The sequence below is a fragment of the Dermacentor variabilis genome, unplaced genomic scaffold, assembly GCF_050947875.1.
Source record: "Dermacentor variabilis isolate Ectoservices unplaced genomic scaffold, ASM5094787v1 scaffold_12, whole genome shotgun sequence".
Classification (NCBI taxonomy): Eukaryota; Metazoa; Arthropoda; class Arachnida; order Ixodida; family Ixodidae; genus Dermacentor; species Dermacentor variabilis.
Genome location: NW_027460280.1, coordinates 58,957,673 through 58,973,890, shown reverse-complemented (window position 1 = coordinate 58,973,890; position 16,218 = coordinate 58,957,673). Strand labels below are relative to the sequence as shown.

At 45.9% G+C, this 16,218-nt stretch overlaps 1 protein-coding gene across 10 annotated transcripts in view; it reads left to right on the top strand.

The window, feature by feature from the left end:
- Window positions 1-16,218, top strand: part of LOC142565984 (uncharacterized) — an 85,159-nt gene that overhangs the window by 38,111 nt on the left and 30,830 nt on the right. For 8 of the 10 annotated variants that reach the window (XM_075676648.1, XM_075676647.1, XM_075676646.1 and 5 more), the window contains one exon: window positions 14,525-14,551. The exons of the other annotated variants lie outside the window; for them this stretch is intronic. In XM_075676648.1, the coding sequence (XP_075532763.1) occupies window positions 14,525-14,551 (27 nt within the window). The remainder of the gene's footprint in view (window positions 1-14,524; window positions 14,552-16,218) is intronic. 10 annotated transcript variants of the gene reach the window in all.

Sequence of the window (16,218 nt, the reverse complement as noted above, 5' to 3'; positions counted from 1 at the left end):
AGAGCCCTGAGCAACACTTTTTCTGAGCGGTTGTTGCAGGGAACAGAGACAGTTGTAGCAAGTTAAGTTGTAGAAAATGCTTGCCTGACTCTTCCATTTACACACTTATTATAGAACAACTCACAAGGTCGATAGAAGCTTGATGGAAGGTTTGCAAGCAGTATCTATCTTATATGCGTATTTACAATGTTATAAATGGCAAGGTTGCTTTTCTGTGTAAAATAGTGTCCACCGTAACTAAGTAATAAAGGGAATGTTCACGCTTGGAGCAAAAAAAAAAGCACACCTTTTCACATGCTGAATTTGCGGGCAATTTTTTAACTAACTTTATCAACATGCACAGCACACCTCTACATTGCAAGAGAAGTTGACCCCTTTAACTCTGCATGGCTTCCAATATTTAAGCATCAATTCATACTTTAGACTTGACAGCGGAAAGCATCTGAAACATCCTTCAGGATGCATAGCACGTGCAGCAGCCGAGTGAACTGGAGCAAGCTGGGTCCTGACTGTGACGTCACTCATGAGAGGGTGCATCTCTCCAACTTCTTGCCACTAGAGGCAGGAGTACATGTCATGTCGGTGAGCAATTGCTGGGTGTGCAAGCAATGCATGATGCAGGCTTATGGGCGTCCAATACATGTCTCTTCTTTAATACTGGCCTCGGCTCAATGAAGGAAGTGTTTAGGCAGAAACAGGTCACTGTAGGTTTGAAAGGAACCTATGTTACTATAAGCAGGCCATTGCTACTCGTCACAGTTTGGTCACAGTTTCATTGCAGCAAAGGCCAAAATACCCAGATAAACCGGCTGTGGAATGACACTCCTCTTTATCTTCGTACACAAAAATTTATCGCAATCGATTGAAACAGCTCCAACAAGTGCCAAGAGCAAGCACACCTTACAGATGCATGGGGGTCTGCGGGTGACCTCATCTGAGTACATCACACAAGCTTGTTGCCCTTTATTTGTTGATACTGTGTGTTCTGCTCTGGATTGCCTTTGCCACTCTCTTCTCTAGCTGCGCACACTATTAAGGAATGTGCTCACTGCCTAGTTGTCTGCCGGGTAATACAGCAGCTGGTCTGTAGCCGTGTTTTTTTATTTAAGCAATACATCAGGTCTTGCGAAGGCCCAAGCAGGAGGGAGTTTGCGTAGGTGCATTTTAAGCAGTATGCATGCAGATTCTTATCTATGGGAGGGAAAACTAAAATCTGAAGAAGCTGTGTTTTATTTAGTCTTGTAGTAAAGGTTATGAGTGGTTTTAAATGTATACAGTAGACTTCCACTAATTCGATGTTTTGGTAAATTCGAACTCGACCGAAGGTCCCGGCCGGTGCCGATGGGCGTAAACTTTTATTTCGATCCTTAAGTTGGCCTTCACCGAATAATTCGAACTTGACCTGTAAGCTGCATATGCGCCTGATTCCCATGGCAACCTCAATAGCAACCCTTTTAGTGGCAGCCTCGCTGGAACTTCGGGACAGTGAATGTGTTGGAACACGTCACCTCCTGTCAAAAACTTATTTTCAGCCTGCCCTAGGAAAATTTTCAAGCAATAATAGTAGCTCTCAATCCCTGATTATGGTATTTACCCAATTGTAATGTGTGCCTCTTCTTCTTATTATTATTATTATATTTTTTTTGAAAAATGAGGCTGAGTATTGCCTGTGCGGTGCAATCAGATCCGAAACCAAAACTACTGTTGCGGCTTTTGTATGCTTTACCGCGTAACAAGGATGTATTGCGTTGATACTGACTTTAGAAAGCCGCCATGGTGTTACATGTTAGACGTTTGCCCACTTAGTTTATTTCCACCTGCTGGATAATTCTATCAGGTTGATCAGCCCCGTCAGGGTTGAATTAACGGAAGTCGACCATGTTGAATTATCCATTGGCGGCGAGGAGTTACGGAGTCGCCATCTATCGGAAGTGCCTCGCTGGCGTAGTATGAGGGATCACGCGGCGCGCTCCTCATAGGTTTTGCTGTCAGCGCTCACTGAAAACACCACGCGCGAGCTCTCCCGGACATTTCTGTAAGTACTTTCGAAACGAGAGAAGTTTTTTACTGTCTAAATAATAATCTTGGGCAAACTGAAAGCACATAATCGTTTACAGACGCTATCTCTTTACCGAATACGTGAACGCCACTGAGCGCGGTAGCCGCGATGGGGTCTCCCGAACCGGCTTCTTGCGTGAAAGGTAGGTAAACGCTGAGAGCAAACTATGTGAAATATGTTCTTATAGTGTTTGTATAACTAAATGGAGCATAATAGAACGAAGCCTCAATGCAGCGATCGCGCAGATTCGCAGCGACCGACTGCGCGTTTGCATGCTTGTCCGCGCACTGTTTCGCTTTCTCCGCGCGCGCGTTTTCGCACCATGCCATGAGCGTTAGGCCACAGAATATGAGCATTTGACAGTATACAAGCAACCATTGTTGCGTGGGCGCTATCAGAGCTGTTCAAAAATAATTTCATTGTAGAGACTTCGACGCCTACGGGGACTGTGATGTGCCGTCGCGACGATTGAATCATTTTTTCTTGTAAATTCTTTGACCTTTCAATATTATTTCTCGAGTTGCGTCGCACTGTATGTTTATCGGTGCTCTCAATGTGCAATTTCCCGCTGCTCCTTTTTTGTAATCCAGTGCAATAATTCATAACACAAACATGACCATATGCCATGCTTTCTTTAAGTGTGCTTCTTACCGCTGCCTTTCCACTCCACTGAACTTGCCAGTATCTATAGCATCGACAAATTCATAGATCACACCGTCATGACATTAGTCGGGCAGCGGGCTCGGGCGAGCGTCTCAGTGCGCGTTTTCATAACATCGCAGACCGGGCGCCGTAGTAGAAATCTTCCACGCGTCTGTGCTTGCTGCATACCCGAGTTGTAGCCGACGACTGTTTGCGGGTTTTATGTTTCGCGAGCCAAGCTTCACGCAGCTTCTTGTCCTGCGGACGTGTGAATAAGGCTGACACCGGCCTCCGTTACGTGCGTCCGGCCCTGCGGCACCGAGCGGTAGCCTATTATGTTGCGCGCCTTCAAAGGCAGCCACTACCTATTGTAGTGCTTTGAAGCGTTGTAAAGGAGACACTCGAAGCGGGAAAATTTCGTCACTAAATGAGGACCGCAGCGTACGAGGGGATTTTAACTCGTTTTCAGCTCGCTTCGGCGCTCCCAAAGCAGCCGACGCGGCCGCCATGTCCACGTGATCCCTCCTAGCACGTCATGCCGACGGTGGCGCCAGCTTTTCCAGTGGTGGAGCTCGAGGCCAATATGTTGACTAATTTGAATCGCCTTTCAGTTGATTGCACTATTTTGACTGTGTGCCCGTCAGAGTGGTAATCAGAGGATTCATGGTGGATGAGGTGTCGTGCGTCTGCTATTCTTATTCCTAGCCACGCAAGCTAACTGGGGTGTATTAACAGGTGCTGCATGTAAACGTTTGATGGTGCTTTATTGAAATGTTTGAACTCATTGCTTTCACGCACCAGGAACCTTCTAAATGTATACATCTGTGTTGCTAAAAGTAGTCACTACAATAGTTAACATGGTTCTCATTTTGTGATGAGCCACAGAATCGACATTATGGAATAGTATCAAGACAGGCATAATATCTGAAATTAGGAAATTTTCGGTTTTCCATGTGGAAAGTCGGGAAGCAAACTGCCAAGCTTACAAAAGAACCTTAAAGGAGTACAAAACAATGCAAGCTAGGCATGGCACTTTACATATGCAAAGGTCCCTTTGGGTACCCAAACCCGTTAGCGTACGCAAAATCTAAAACTCCCTATTATGAGAAAAAAGCTTTACTTTCACGTGTTCGAGGACAGGGTTATCAAAATACAGTAAACCCTCATTAACTCACTGATGTCAACTCATCTGTCTCTCACCTTTTTTTCTTGAAAAGTTATCGCGCCGTACCCCATATATCTTGAAATCTCTGCTCTGAAAATGCCAGAAGAAAGGCAGCGGAGTAGCCACCGGCAATGTCACTTGTACCTGCTTTTCACTCGGCAGCAGCTCGCTAGCCGAGCCAGATGCCATGCCAGGCTGTGCTCCCTGCATATCTTTCTCTATTCTTTCTATCACCGCTCGTGCGCACTTGCTCGGCTGCTCGCTGCCGCTTCGTTGTGGCCTCACGCAGCAGCAGCAGTGGTGAGCTAGGAGTAGAAGTTAGTTTTTTCCCTCTCATTTAGGGTACTGTCAGTGACGTATGAACGTGGTCACAGCATATTAATTGTGACCTTGAGCAAGGTGACCAGCACTATTGAGCAGGCACAATTAGCCTACATGCTGCGCCCAAGTGAAGTCAGTATGCAAGCCCACTGCATTTCAGCAAGATCATAGCTTGATAAGGATGCTTGCTTGATGCTCGCGTGATGATGAGGTGTAAATGCCACACTGCTAAAAGTGCAACAGTTGCGAACTTCTGCAGTTCAGTTTCAGTTTTTGAGTGAAATTGTCTGGCATTCATTACAATGCAGAAAGCAATGTCAGCTTTTTGGATGTCTGGAACTGGTTATGCTCCGGTTACTGGCTTAAAATATTGCATCAGAATCAATTGTGTTGACTCATTGTGTTGAAGCATGTACGTCGTATTGGCACCGTTCCAGTAACGCTGGTGCTAATACACACGAAAGTGGCCGAGAATATATTACTGGCAGTGTTTTTGAAAGGCTTTATATTGTCAAGAAAAGACAAATGAAGATGCACCCGGTGTTGGCAAGACAGACAGCTGTACAAGATGGTGTACACAAAACTCAAGCCGGCGTCCTCAGCCTCTACTACTTCTTCAGCGCCCACCTCTTGCCGAGCGCGCGTTCCAGTCACTTCTTTCTCAGCGCTGGCGCGTTACACCTAGCGGCATTATTCCCCCGCCAAAAGAAAAGCATCGACCCCGATGCTTACTAAACTACGATGCTTACTAAAAGAAAGTGGAAGTGTGGAAGTCGTATGACATCGGGTTGGCGCCGCCTTAACGCACAAAATACTGTTTGAGGCGAATAACATGCACTATCTCCGAGTGTTGCTGTCGACGCCGAGGCGATGCGGCACTGTCGGGAATGACCTCATAGTTCACTTCACTAACGCGGCGTATCACTTTGTAGGGTCCAAAGTATCTACTAAGCAGCTTCTCAGATAAGCCCTGGCGACGGATTGGAGTCCACACCCAGACTTGGTCACCTGGCTGGTACTCAACTTGCCAATGTCGAAGGTTGTAGTATCGTGCGTCTGTACTCTGCTGCTTCGTGATGTATATGCGTCCGAGTTGACGAGCTTCCTCTGTGTGTTGAGTAAGTTGCTCGGCGTCGAAAGTAAGTGATGCGTCGGTGTCGTGCGGGAGCATAGCGTCTAGCGTGGTCTGGACCTCGCGCCTGTAGACAAGACGGAACGGTGTGAATTGTGTTGTTTCCTGAATGGCGGTGTTGTACGCGAATGTAACGTACGGCAGGACTTGATCCCATGTTTTATGCTGGACGTCTACATACATAGACAGCATGTCAGCAATGGTCTTGTTTAGCCGTTCCGTCAGTCCGTTGGTCTGCGGATGATAGGCAGTGGCCTTGCGATGCTGTGTGCAGCTCAACTCGAATATGTCCTCTATCAGTTAGGCTGTAAAGGCCGTTCCTCTGTCGGTGATGACGTATGATGGGGCACCATGTCTGAGGACTGTCTGATCGATGAAGAACTGGGCAACTTCGTAGGCCGTGGCACGTTGTACAGCTTTTGTCTCGGCGTAGCGTGTTAGTCTGTGGCGACTATAATCCACTTGTTTCCGCTGGCTGACAAGGAAAAGGGTCCCAGACGATCCATGCCGATTTGATCAAACGGCGCGCTAGGTGGTGCGATGGGTTGGAGTAACCCCCCGGGTTTCAAAGACGGCGATTTCCTGCGTTCACACTCACACCAGCTTTGCACGTAATGCTTCACCGTGGTAGAAAGTCTGGGCCAGTAGTACGTCTGGCGTACTCTTGCAAGAGTACGTGAAAATCCCAAGTGTCCAGACGTGGGTTCATCAAGGCAGGTTAGCAGGATGTCATCACGGAGGGCGGCAGGTACGACTAATAGATACTCTTTGTCGCTGGCACTCGAGTTTTTCTTGTAGAGGACACCCTTTCGGAGGCAGAAGGTCAATAGATTGCGAGAAATGTGTCGGGGAATTGTAACATTCTTGCCTTCAAGGTGATCGATGAGAGGTCGTATTTCGGCGTCCTCGCGCTGCCGTGTGATCAGGTCAGATGCGGTGAGGGCCCCAAGGAATGCGCCGTCTTCGTCCTTGTCCTTATCACAAGTTTTGACGGGAGCGCGCGACGTGTCCGCATCTTCGTGTTTGCGGCCCGATTTGTAGACGCTGGTAACATCGAACTCCTGCAGACAGAGACTCCATCGAGCAAGTCGTCCGGAGGGGTCTCGTAAGTTGGCTAACCAACACAAGGAATGGTGGTCTGTCACCACCTTGAAAGGGCGACCGTAGAGACAAGGCCGAAATTTCATGTTGGCCCACACAACCGCTAGGCACTCTTTCTCGGAAGTGGAGTAGTTGATTTCGGCACGTGAAAGGGTGCGACTGGCGTAAGCGATCACTCGCTTGACGCCTTCCTGGTGTTGAACGAGTACAGCGCCAAGACTGATGTTGCTTGCGTCGGTATGTATCTCGGTGTCAGCATCCTCGTCAAAGTGAGCGAGGACGGGTGATTCCTGCAGGCGCTGCGGTAACTCGGTGAAAGCTGCGTCCTGCTCATCCGTCCAAGCAAAGGGTGTATCTTCTCGCGTGAGGCGTATGAGTGGTTCGGCGATCCGGGAGAAGTTAGCGATGAAGCGACGATAGTACGCACACAGACCGAGAAAGCGGCGTACTGCTTTCTTGTCACGAGGAGTCGGAAAAGCAGCAACAGCAGATGTTTTGTCTGGGTCAGGCTAGACGCCATCGGCGTTCACGACATGTCCGAGAAACTTCAACTCTTCGTAACCGAAGCGACACTTTTCTGGCTTTAGTGTGAGATTAGCGGAGCGGAGCGCCTCAAGTACCGCCTCTAAATGCTCCAGATGTTCTTCGAAGGTCGCCGCAAACACGACGACGTCATCTAAGTATACTAAACAACTGTGCCACTTCAGACCCGTCAGAACAGTATCCATCATTCTCTGGAATGTTGCCGGTGCAGAACACAGGCCGAATGGAAGTACTTTAATTTCATACAGTCCACCCGGGGTAACAAAGGTAGTTTTTTCGCGATCTCGTTCGTCAACTTCGATTTGGCAATATCCACTCTTCAAATCTATCGATGAAAAATACCTGGTTCGCCACAGTCGATCTAACGAACCATCGATCCGCGGAAGCGGATAAACGTCTTTTTTTGTGACGTTATTCAACTTTCTATAGTCAACACAGAACCGAAGTGTTCCGTCTTTCTTTTTCACAAGGACCACCGGCGATGACCAAGGGCTTTGGGATGGTTGTATGATGTCATCGTCAAGCATTTCTTTCACTTGTGCATTAATCACGTTGCTCTCTTTCGCCGATACGCGATAAGGCAGTTGTCGTATGGGACGAGAATCGTCATACGTGATTATTCGGTGTCTCATGATGGGCGTTTGGCGTACCTTAGAAGAAGATGCGAAGCACTCCTTGAACCAAAGTAGCAATTCGCGCAGCGCTTTTTGCTTTTCCTCCGAAAGGCCTGAATTGATAACGATATTGCTGAGTGTCTGAGCTGGGTTGTCCTTTGTCATAGACTCAAAGCATTCAGCAACGTCTGCTATGGGCTCAGCAAAAGCGATAGTAGTACGACGAAACAGGTGCCGATGTTCCTGGCTGAAGTTCGTCACAAGGAGTGCAGAATGTCCACCTCGAAGCATAATGAGGACTGCGGGCTGCACATACACCATGAGTCAGCATAAGGGAGGAGTTGCCCTCTGCAACAGCTTCGCCGTCACACAGATCGTCGCATATGACCGCTACCAGGACACTTGTGCGTGGTGGTAAAGTTACACTGTCGGCGTAAACCCGAAGCGCGTTACATCGGCAGTTGTCGCGGATGTTCGCTGCTCTCTGTCGAAAAAGTCACTGTGCACTCCCGGAGGTCTATAATGGCACCATACTCTCGCAGAAAGTCGATGCCCAAGATGAGGTTTCGAGAACAATCGCGGAGTATAAGGCAGCTGGCTGGAAACGTACACCCACGAATTTGTACTCTGACCGTGCACATGCCCAACGGTGTTACGATATGCCCGCCAGCAGTACGAACTTGCGTTCCAGACCAAGCCGTGATAACTTTTCTGAGTTCCGTCGCTAGTTTTCCGCACAAGATTGAGTAGTCGGCACCCGTGTCCAATAACACACTAACGTGGCGGCCATCGAGCACAACAGGTATGTCTAGCGAGAGTCTGTCGCTGAGTTCGGCTGCTGTCGTCGTTGAATCGTTCTGAATAGACCGTGCTCGCATCGATGGGAGGTCTTCGGAAGGGTGATTATCCACACTTCCGAATGGGAGGTCGATGGGAGGTCTTCGGAAGGGTGAACGTCCAGGTTCCCAAAGGCAACCGTGTCCGTCAGTGAAGCAGCATTCACGTGCCTGTCATACGTAGCGGAGCGCTGGTCCGAAGGTGAAGTAGCGTTCATTTGCCTTTCATAGAAAGCTGAGCGCTGGTGCAGCATCTTTTCCATTGTCGTGGCTTCGGTTAAGAATTAGCCACGGTCTTCGGCGGGCTTCAAACCAGGCCAGCAAATAGCTGTTCAACTCCCCGCATTAGATGGCGCAGCTTCTTTTCCTCTGACATGGTAGGGTCCACCCGACGGAAGAGGCGCATCATATCCTCTACGTATGACGTCACGCTTTCATTCGGCAGATGAATGCGGGATTGGAGAGCCCGTTTGGCTCGTTCACGGCGATCAGCATTGGTGTATGTCTCCAGCAAGGCACGATGGAACTCGAGCCACGATTTGAGGAGCCCTTCTCGGTTCTCGTACCAAGTGCGAGCACCGTCCTCCAAGCTGAAGTAGACATTTCTCAACTTCGCCGCATCACTCCATTCGTTTATCTCGGCAACGCGCTCAAATTGGGCTAGCCAGTCTTCTACATCCTCGAAGATATCCCCGTGGAAGACTTTCGGCACTCGGAGATTATGCAACAGGTACTGAGTTGCCGTTGTGGCCGTACCTTGCATAATGGTCGAAAGAGACGTCGATGTTCCTTCCATGCTGGTCCGTTGGGGCGTCGATGTTGTTGCGGAGCGACGATCAAGCTCCGGAGGCAATCCTTGGATTCTCCTGCTGGCCCGGTTAACAGGGGTGTCCACTAGTGTAGGGCTGGTACTCCTGCTACCTGGAGGGGTTTGTGGCATCGGATGAACCGTGCCCCGCACCTTCACCAGTTTTGTCACGAAAAGACAAATGAAGATGCACCCGGCGTCGGCGAGACAGACAGCTGTACAAGATGGCGTACACAAAACTCAAGCCGGCGTCCTCAGCCTCTACTACTACTACTTCAGCGCCCACCTCTTGCCGAGCGCACGTTCCAGTCACTTCTTTCTCAGCACTGGCGCGTTACACCTAGCGGCAATATGCTCTATGCATGGCCAGCGAGCTTCTATTTTTGTAATTTTGCTTATCTCGAAACTCCGCTTATCGTGAAATTTCTTTTGGTTTTTCCAGCTTTGAGTTACAGGTTGAACTGTGTATAGCATATGCAACTACATGTGTGTTGCACAAATCAGAAAGAAAACCAAAAACAAGAATAGCAGTAGTCTGATAAGACTTATGCCATGGTCTTGCATGCTTATAGAAATGGCATATTCATTGTAAACAAAGGAACGGAAGGGTCATTGATACACCCCACACCCTTCTCATTATGTGGAACCCTCATGTGGGCCTGCTTATTTCCACTTTACCAAGACTGTTCTTTGATTTGGTGCCTCTCTAGGCAGCAGTTGACATGTGCAGCTGTTTCTGGGTATTTGTGTTTCAAGACGTTTCCCGAATTGGTTGTCGAATTGACCAGTCACTCCATGCATTGTAGCATATCAACTTCAGGGATGGAAGTGCTGTGCTAATTGTGCCATCTTGCGCCAAACCACCGAGCTGCGTCAACTTGCGCCAAAACACTAACTTCCGATGAAGTCGCTAAATTTTGCGGAATGTTCGTGCGATGACCACACAGCCATGTGTTGGCTAGCATTTAGCCCTAGAAGCCAAGCTTAAGCAATCCATTTCCGCAATGGCATCTTTGTAGTGTGGGCGTGTTTGGAGGTGCATTGTAACTTGGCCATAGGAAAACGAAACTCCTTTGTGCTTTGCAATGCATTATGAATGTTTTATGTAAGTTTTACGAGTTTGCATTATTTTCAGACCAGCTAAAGATGATTTGAACTGGCGCTCTATTTATGGGGCAGTCGGGAAAGAAAACTGCGCTCTTAGCTGAATGAATAAGTAATACGGTCTGTCATTATACATTTTAGGGCTTGCTTGTACACCCTATTGCTCAATCTGCGTCAATTAATGACAAACACCATGTGTGTAATGTTAAAATATATTTTGCACACGCACCACATCCGTTTACCGTGATGGTAGTGTGGCACGCTGACAAACAAGCTACTTGCTTTTGTGAAGCTTCTTTACCAGAAATATCCCATGGCAACCATAATCGTCACTCATTTTCACTCCGGCTACTCTCTATTCTGCAAACCGCACTATACAAAATTAACTTTTGCGGCCGCAATATGCAAACCGAGCAGTTTCGGTTTTAGTCTACCGTAGTGGCCGAATGGCAGCCGTAAAGGGTTGAAGAATATACGAACGATAGAAATAGTATTCACGGCAATGATGTTCATGAGTGAGACTTGCACAGATCCAGTCCGAAAGTTTTAAGAAACCATTTTTTTATCATTTAGAACATCGGTTGTTGTTTTACATTGACTTTATGGGGCGGCCCTAATATTCGGGTTTGTGCAAAGTATTGGTCAGCGACACTGATAGGAAAGCCACTGAGCACTTTTTTTCCCTGTATTCCTTTCATAGATGTCACAGTTTTTTCGTCTTTCTTTTGCCAAGTTAGTGGAATACTATCAAACATGCAATGACCAACAATGTAACTTGCATGTATTCTGTGGCATCTCCTATGTCAGCTGAATGTCAACAAGAATTTAAAAAATAACTGAGGGCTTTATGCGAACAGCTCTCAGTGTATGTTGATAGGTGTTGTTTGTGGTGGTCACAATCAGTATTTCTTGTTCATTGTGCACGAATACATCTAATTAGCAAACTTTATAATCTTACCTAATTGTCGAGATGTCAATGAAAAAGTTGTGGAGGATGTTGAAAGATGAGCGATAACTGGATTTAAAGCAACCTAGGATTTGCATTATCCAATATTCTTATCCATTAAGTGAGGCAATTAATGTTAACTAATTAAACACAAATATTAGATGCTTGTGCACAACGAAAAAGAAACTCCTGACTAGCATTACCAAAAGCCTATCAACATATAGTGGGGGCTGTTTGTGTAAATTCCTTGGTTATTATTTTTTTTCTTGGCTACATTTAGTTGGCACGTCGAGTATGTAACTTAAAAGTGATTCCTGAGAAATGCAAATGGGTTTTCTTTGTCGGGCATATGAAATTTGTTTCATTTAGTGAACTTCCTCCACCTTGCTGGCGTCCACAGAACTGATTCGCCATAACCTAATAGTGTTCTGCAAAGTCAAATAAAGAACATCTTTTCTTGATTTGTCTGTATTTCACTCGTGTGGAACCTTACGTAGCATGTTTCAAACCTGTTCCAATGCACAAAATTTGCTGCTCGCAGAGCTGCTCCATGACTCCCTGGGCCGCTTCCATCCCTGAAATTTCAAATAATTGACTTAAAAAAGGGAAGGAAGCATGTTTCTGGTGTCCTTTTGTAATATTGCCTTCTGTCAACACAAGGGCAAAAGTGAAAGCATGTGGGCTTGTTTAGGCACAGAAATGGTTTGTGTATATAAGGCACCACATTCAGCCGATGCTTATCCATGTAATTTGATTAAAATTCTTGCTGCATCCTTCCTTTGCCTTCATTACAAAGTTCTACCAACCCCTTTGGTCACTGTAGGATGAAGGAAACTCACAGCCAACACTAGACACCCAATGGTCAAGTCTCTCTTGCAGTTTGTGATGGCGCATTTTTGAATGTGCACTATAGGCGAAGAACTTCAGTGGCATTCTTTGCTATCTCGAAATAAGACAGTTCAAAGGGTAAAAGCTTTTTTGTTCGAAGGTCAGCATAGACTGCTAATAACATAAGTTGCCAGAGTCGCTGATATTTGCACTGTCGGTGGTACAGCACCATAGCCAAAACAATGTTCAAACTTGTAGACATGCAAAACACTTGCAAACCAAGCATCTGTGCACAATTAGAAGCATGCGACCGAGATGTTCCCATCCTTTTAAATTTGCTAACTTAAAAAGGTTAGCACCCGGGCACCAGCCTTTACTGACTACCTTGGCATAGCAGACAAAATAACAAAAAAGAATAGAGGAAAAAGGAAAATTTTTACATTGAACAACAACTGTGATGCCAAATAGCGACAATGCACACATGTTTAAGGTGCAGTTTGGCATGGAGTGCATGCTGCTGTCAAATGGCTAGAGCAGAGCGTTGCCTCTGAAATTGGGCTATGCATGTGTAGCGGCTTCTTTGTTGCCTAAGTAACCCACAGCTAGGCATGTCCACAGCTTTTGTCATGCTTCCACGGAGTGCCTCATACCACGTGACTTTTTACAGTGCCTGTAATGGAACATACAACACGCTGTCGCTGTGGCAAATGCATTGTTGTGCTCTTTCTTTCTTCTTTTTCTCTTTCCTCATTCGTTCATTCCATGTGCCCTCCTCTGGATTGCCCTTGTTTGTTTGCAGAATTCTCCGGCAGCCTTACTGTAACTGATATTTCGTCTTGTACAGCTGCACTGTAAGCAGGGACAGTATTCTCGGATGATCACAATAGAAGTTACTTTCACTTTGCTTGACAAGCAGAGAACGCATCTGGCATCTGTGCACAATAGCATTCTGGCGCACTACGAACCATGCATACTGTCTTAGCCTAGTGCCAAGCGCGCTATTGTCCATTGGTGCCAACATGTGAGCTGCTAGTTGCGTGAAGTCTCGTGAAAGTGAAAGTATCTCGTAAGGTGATCATCTGAGAACATCATCTCGCTATGTGTTTACTACATTGAGCTCTATGGAAGGGCAAGGAAGTCTGAAGCCGTCATGTTATATCATCATGTTATATCCAGATATTACTAGCATTCATAATACTTTGAACAGTTAGGTTTTTCCTTCAAACTTGCAGGGTAATGTGTGAAGGACACTGCCTTCCCATTCAGCATAAAAGAACCTAAAACCCTGTCCACTGCATACTAGTAGAAACATGCTTCCTGAGACTTCATTAGTATCACTAAAAATGGTGGATTTGTTCACACACTCTTATGAAACATTTTGTTCCTCTTTGCGGTTTACCCAGATACTTTTAGCAAATGAATATCTGCAACTCTAATTAGGTCATGATCGTGCTGTAATTAGCTTGAATCCATGTATGGATCTAGCAATTCCAACACTTCTCTTCATTATAGAAATGACCGTTGCTACTCTGATTTCCTTCTGTTGCTTCCATTTTGATGATTAGACAGCAAGTATACTTCTACCCACGGTCTTCAACTCGATAGTTTCGTAAAAAAATTGCTAAAGGGAACTCTGGACACTGCAATCATTTGGCTACCATCGGAACATTAGGTTACGATGGCCCATGCATGTATTTATCTGATCTTCTGTTCATGTGGCATTATTTTTTACACTTTATTGTCCTATCTTTTCTAGCAGTCAGTTTTCTAAAAGCAGTCTCTGTGCGCATGTAAAAAAATTATTGAGTTGTTGCATATACAATGCAATTTAAAAAAAAAATGTAACAGCCGTTTGAAACCAGAAAGGGTGAAGTTTAGGCAAATCAATGTACTACCCATTATTCACATGCAGACTGAACGGTTATTACTTGCAGCTCCTAGTGACACTAGTACCAAAGTTCCCTCTAGTAATTTTTGTAGGAAATTCATCTGTTCAACTTGCACGACTTGCATTACATTAAGGGATTAACCCCTGTCTTCAGAAATGCATCTTAACTTGAAGCCCATGCTTGACTTCATATAAATGCGAACGCACCTAAGACACTCATTGCGTTTCCTTTGGTGCGTTCACAACAGGCGTCGTTTAAATCAAGTCAAGCGTGGGTTTCAAGTTGAGATGCATTTCTAAATACGTACGTTAGAGTGTGAAGGCTGTTTATCAGTACACCATTAACATATTTTGGTGCCGTCAAGATTGTCAAAAGTCATTTCTGGTTAAATTCTGAATATTTATCTAAATCCAAAGTGCTGGCATACAACTAGGCATTTGGAGAAATCAAAATTTTGAAATAAGTTAGGGATTTGTGTGAACTCCGCGCTAACCACCCTGTTCCTTTTGTCTCAAATATTTGTTCGTCACTTTCAGGCAAAGCAGCATTTCTCCGCGTGAAAAGTAAGCATACCATAGCGAAACTGTACATGTCATATGCAGTGTGCAATGTTGTGAGGTTATGAATATCTTGTTTTTGTTGTTCCACACTGATTTGGTTTCCTTATCCATGCAGATGGAAACTAAAGTGTCAGTTGGAATGATTACTTGTTGAAAAGGAGAAGTGTTAGCAGATGGACAACAACGTAGTTTATTTGTCCAGACCACTAAGGGGCAGTGCGGCACAACCCTTTACTTTAACTATTTATGAACCTCCAAACCTCACCCAAGGTTGACACCTTTTCTATAATTGTGAAAATTAACGGAGTCTCTGCTTCTGCAGTACTATGGCAAGGAAATAAACTGTTGCCCTTCATAAAATCGGTTTGCTTACAAAAGATTATCGTAGTGATGTTTGGCAATAGTAAAACCACCAATATGGAAAGAGAGCACAATGTCTTGGCATTCAGGAGTCTTTGCTCGTGTACTGGGCATCTGCAGTTATTTATTACTGCAACCCCACACACAAGAGGCTTGGGACTTTCCATGGAACTTTAGGCGAATTGGGATTTCTGAACAGAACAGAGCTTCTGTTTTGAGCCTCCTTCCACTTGTTGGATGGAGAAATACTGTTCTGCTAATTACGAAATAAAAAGCCAAAGTCTTGTGTTGGTACATCAGTCACAGTAATAAGAATACTGCCCTTATTGGAACATGGAACCCATGGTCAGAAAACAAACCTATGACCTTTTGCTCAGCAGCATAGTGCCACAGCCATTTAGCTGCTGTAGTGAGCATTTAATGAAGTGTACATAGGTAGACATATTAAGTGACACCACACAAGTGCATTATTTTGTGTTCACTTCTTAAAAACAAATGACACTGCCGACGGTGTCAAGATAGCTGTGACATAGGCCTTTGCATCATGTCCACACAAGCAACGATGCGTAAACTCATTGCTGCATGTGTTTATCCTATGTTCCTTTTTTGTTTGTTTTTCATTGCTATATGCCCTTGTAGCATATCCCTTTTGGAAAAGAACCTTTAATAGTGCTTCTGGCATTGTTTGCATAGTGCAAGCTCTTTGCTTTGCCAAACTGACTTCCAGTGTATGGTTGGCCTGCATTCAAGGTTTGCAAATGACTTCTTGGCTCAGTAGTTAGAAATAGCAAATACGATTCTCGATGAGCTTAGCAAGATTTCTTACAGCTCCACTTGAAACATGCAATGCTCCTTGTGTAATGATGTTCGCTAGCTACAGTCCCTCTCGTACAGTTGACAGCCATGTACAGTCGTGAGCAAAAGTGGGGCGACCACGGCTCCAGGCGCGGGAGCAGCTGCGGGGCCGCTAAGCGGTACTGGTATCTCGCGCCTTGCGCTCGCTTTGAGAGTACCCCGAGTGACGCCAAACTTCACCCTCGCGCTCACGCGGTTGCTTATCATGCTTGATAAATTTCTAGGGCACCGTTAGGTTGCTCTGCTGCTGACGGTCGCGGCAAAGGGGAGCGCGCATCGCAAAGTGCCTATAGCCTCTAGGACGAACTGCTTCCCTCCTCTTTCGTTTTCGGTGTGCCTGGACGGTTACACGTTGATGCCGTGCCTGTATCGGCATGCTGTTGGAAGGCACGGGTGGCTTCCATTCGACTCCCAAATCATTAGGTAGAGACGAATACACCGAGGTGTAAAATGCA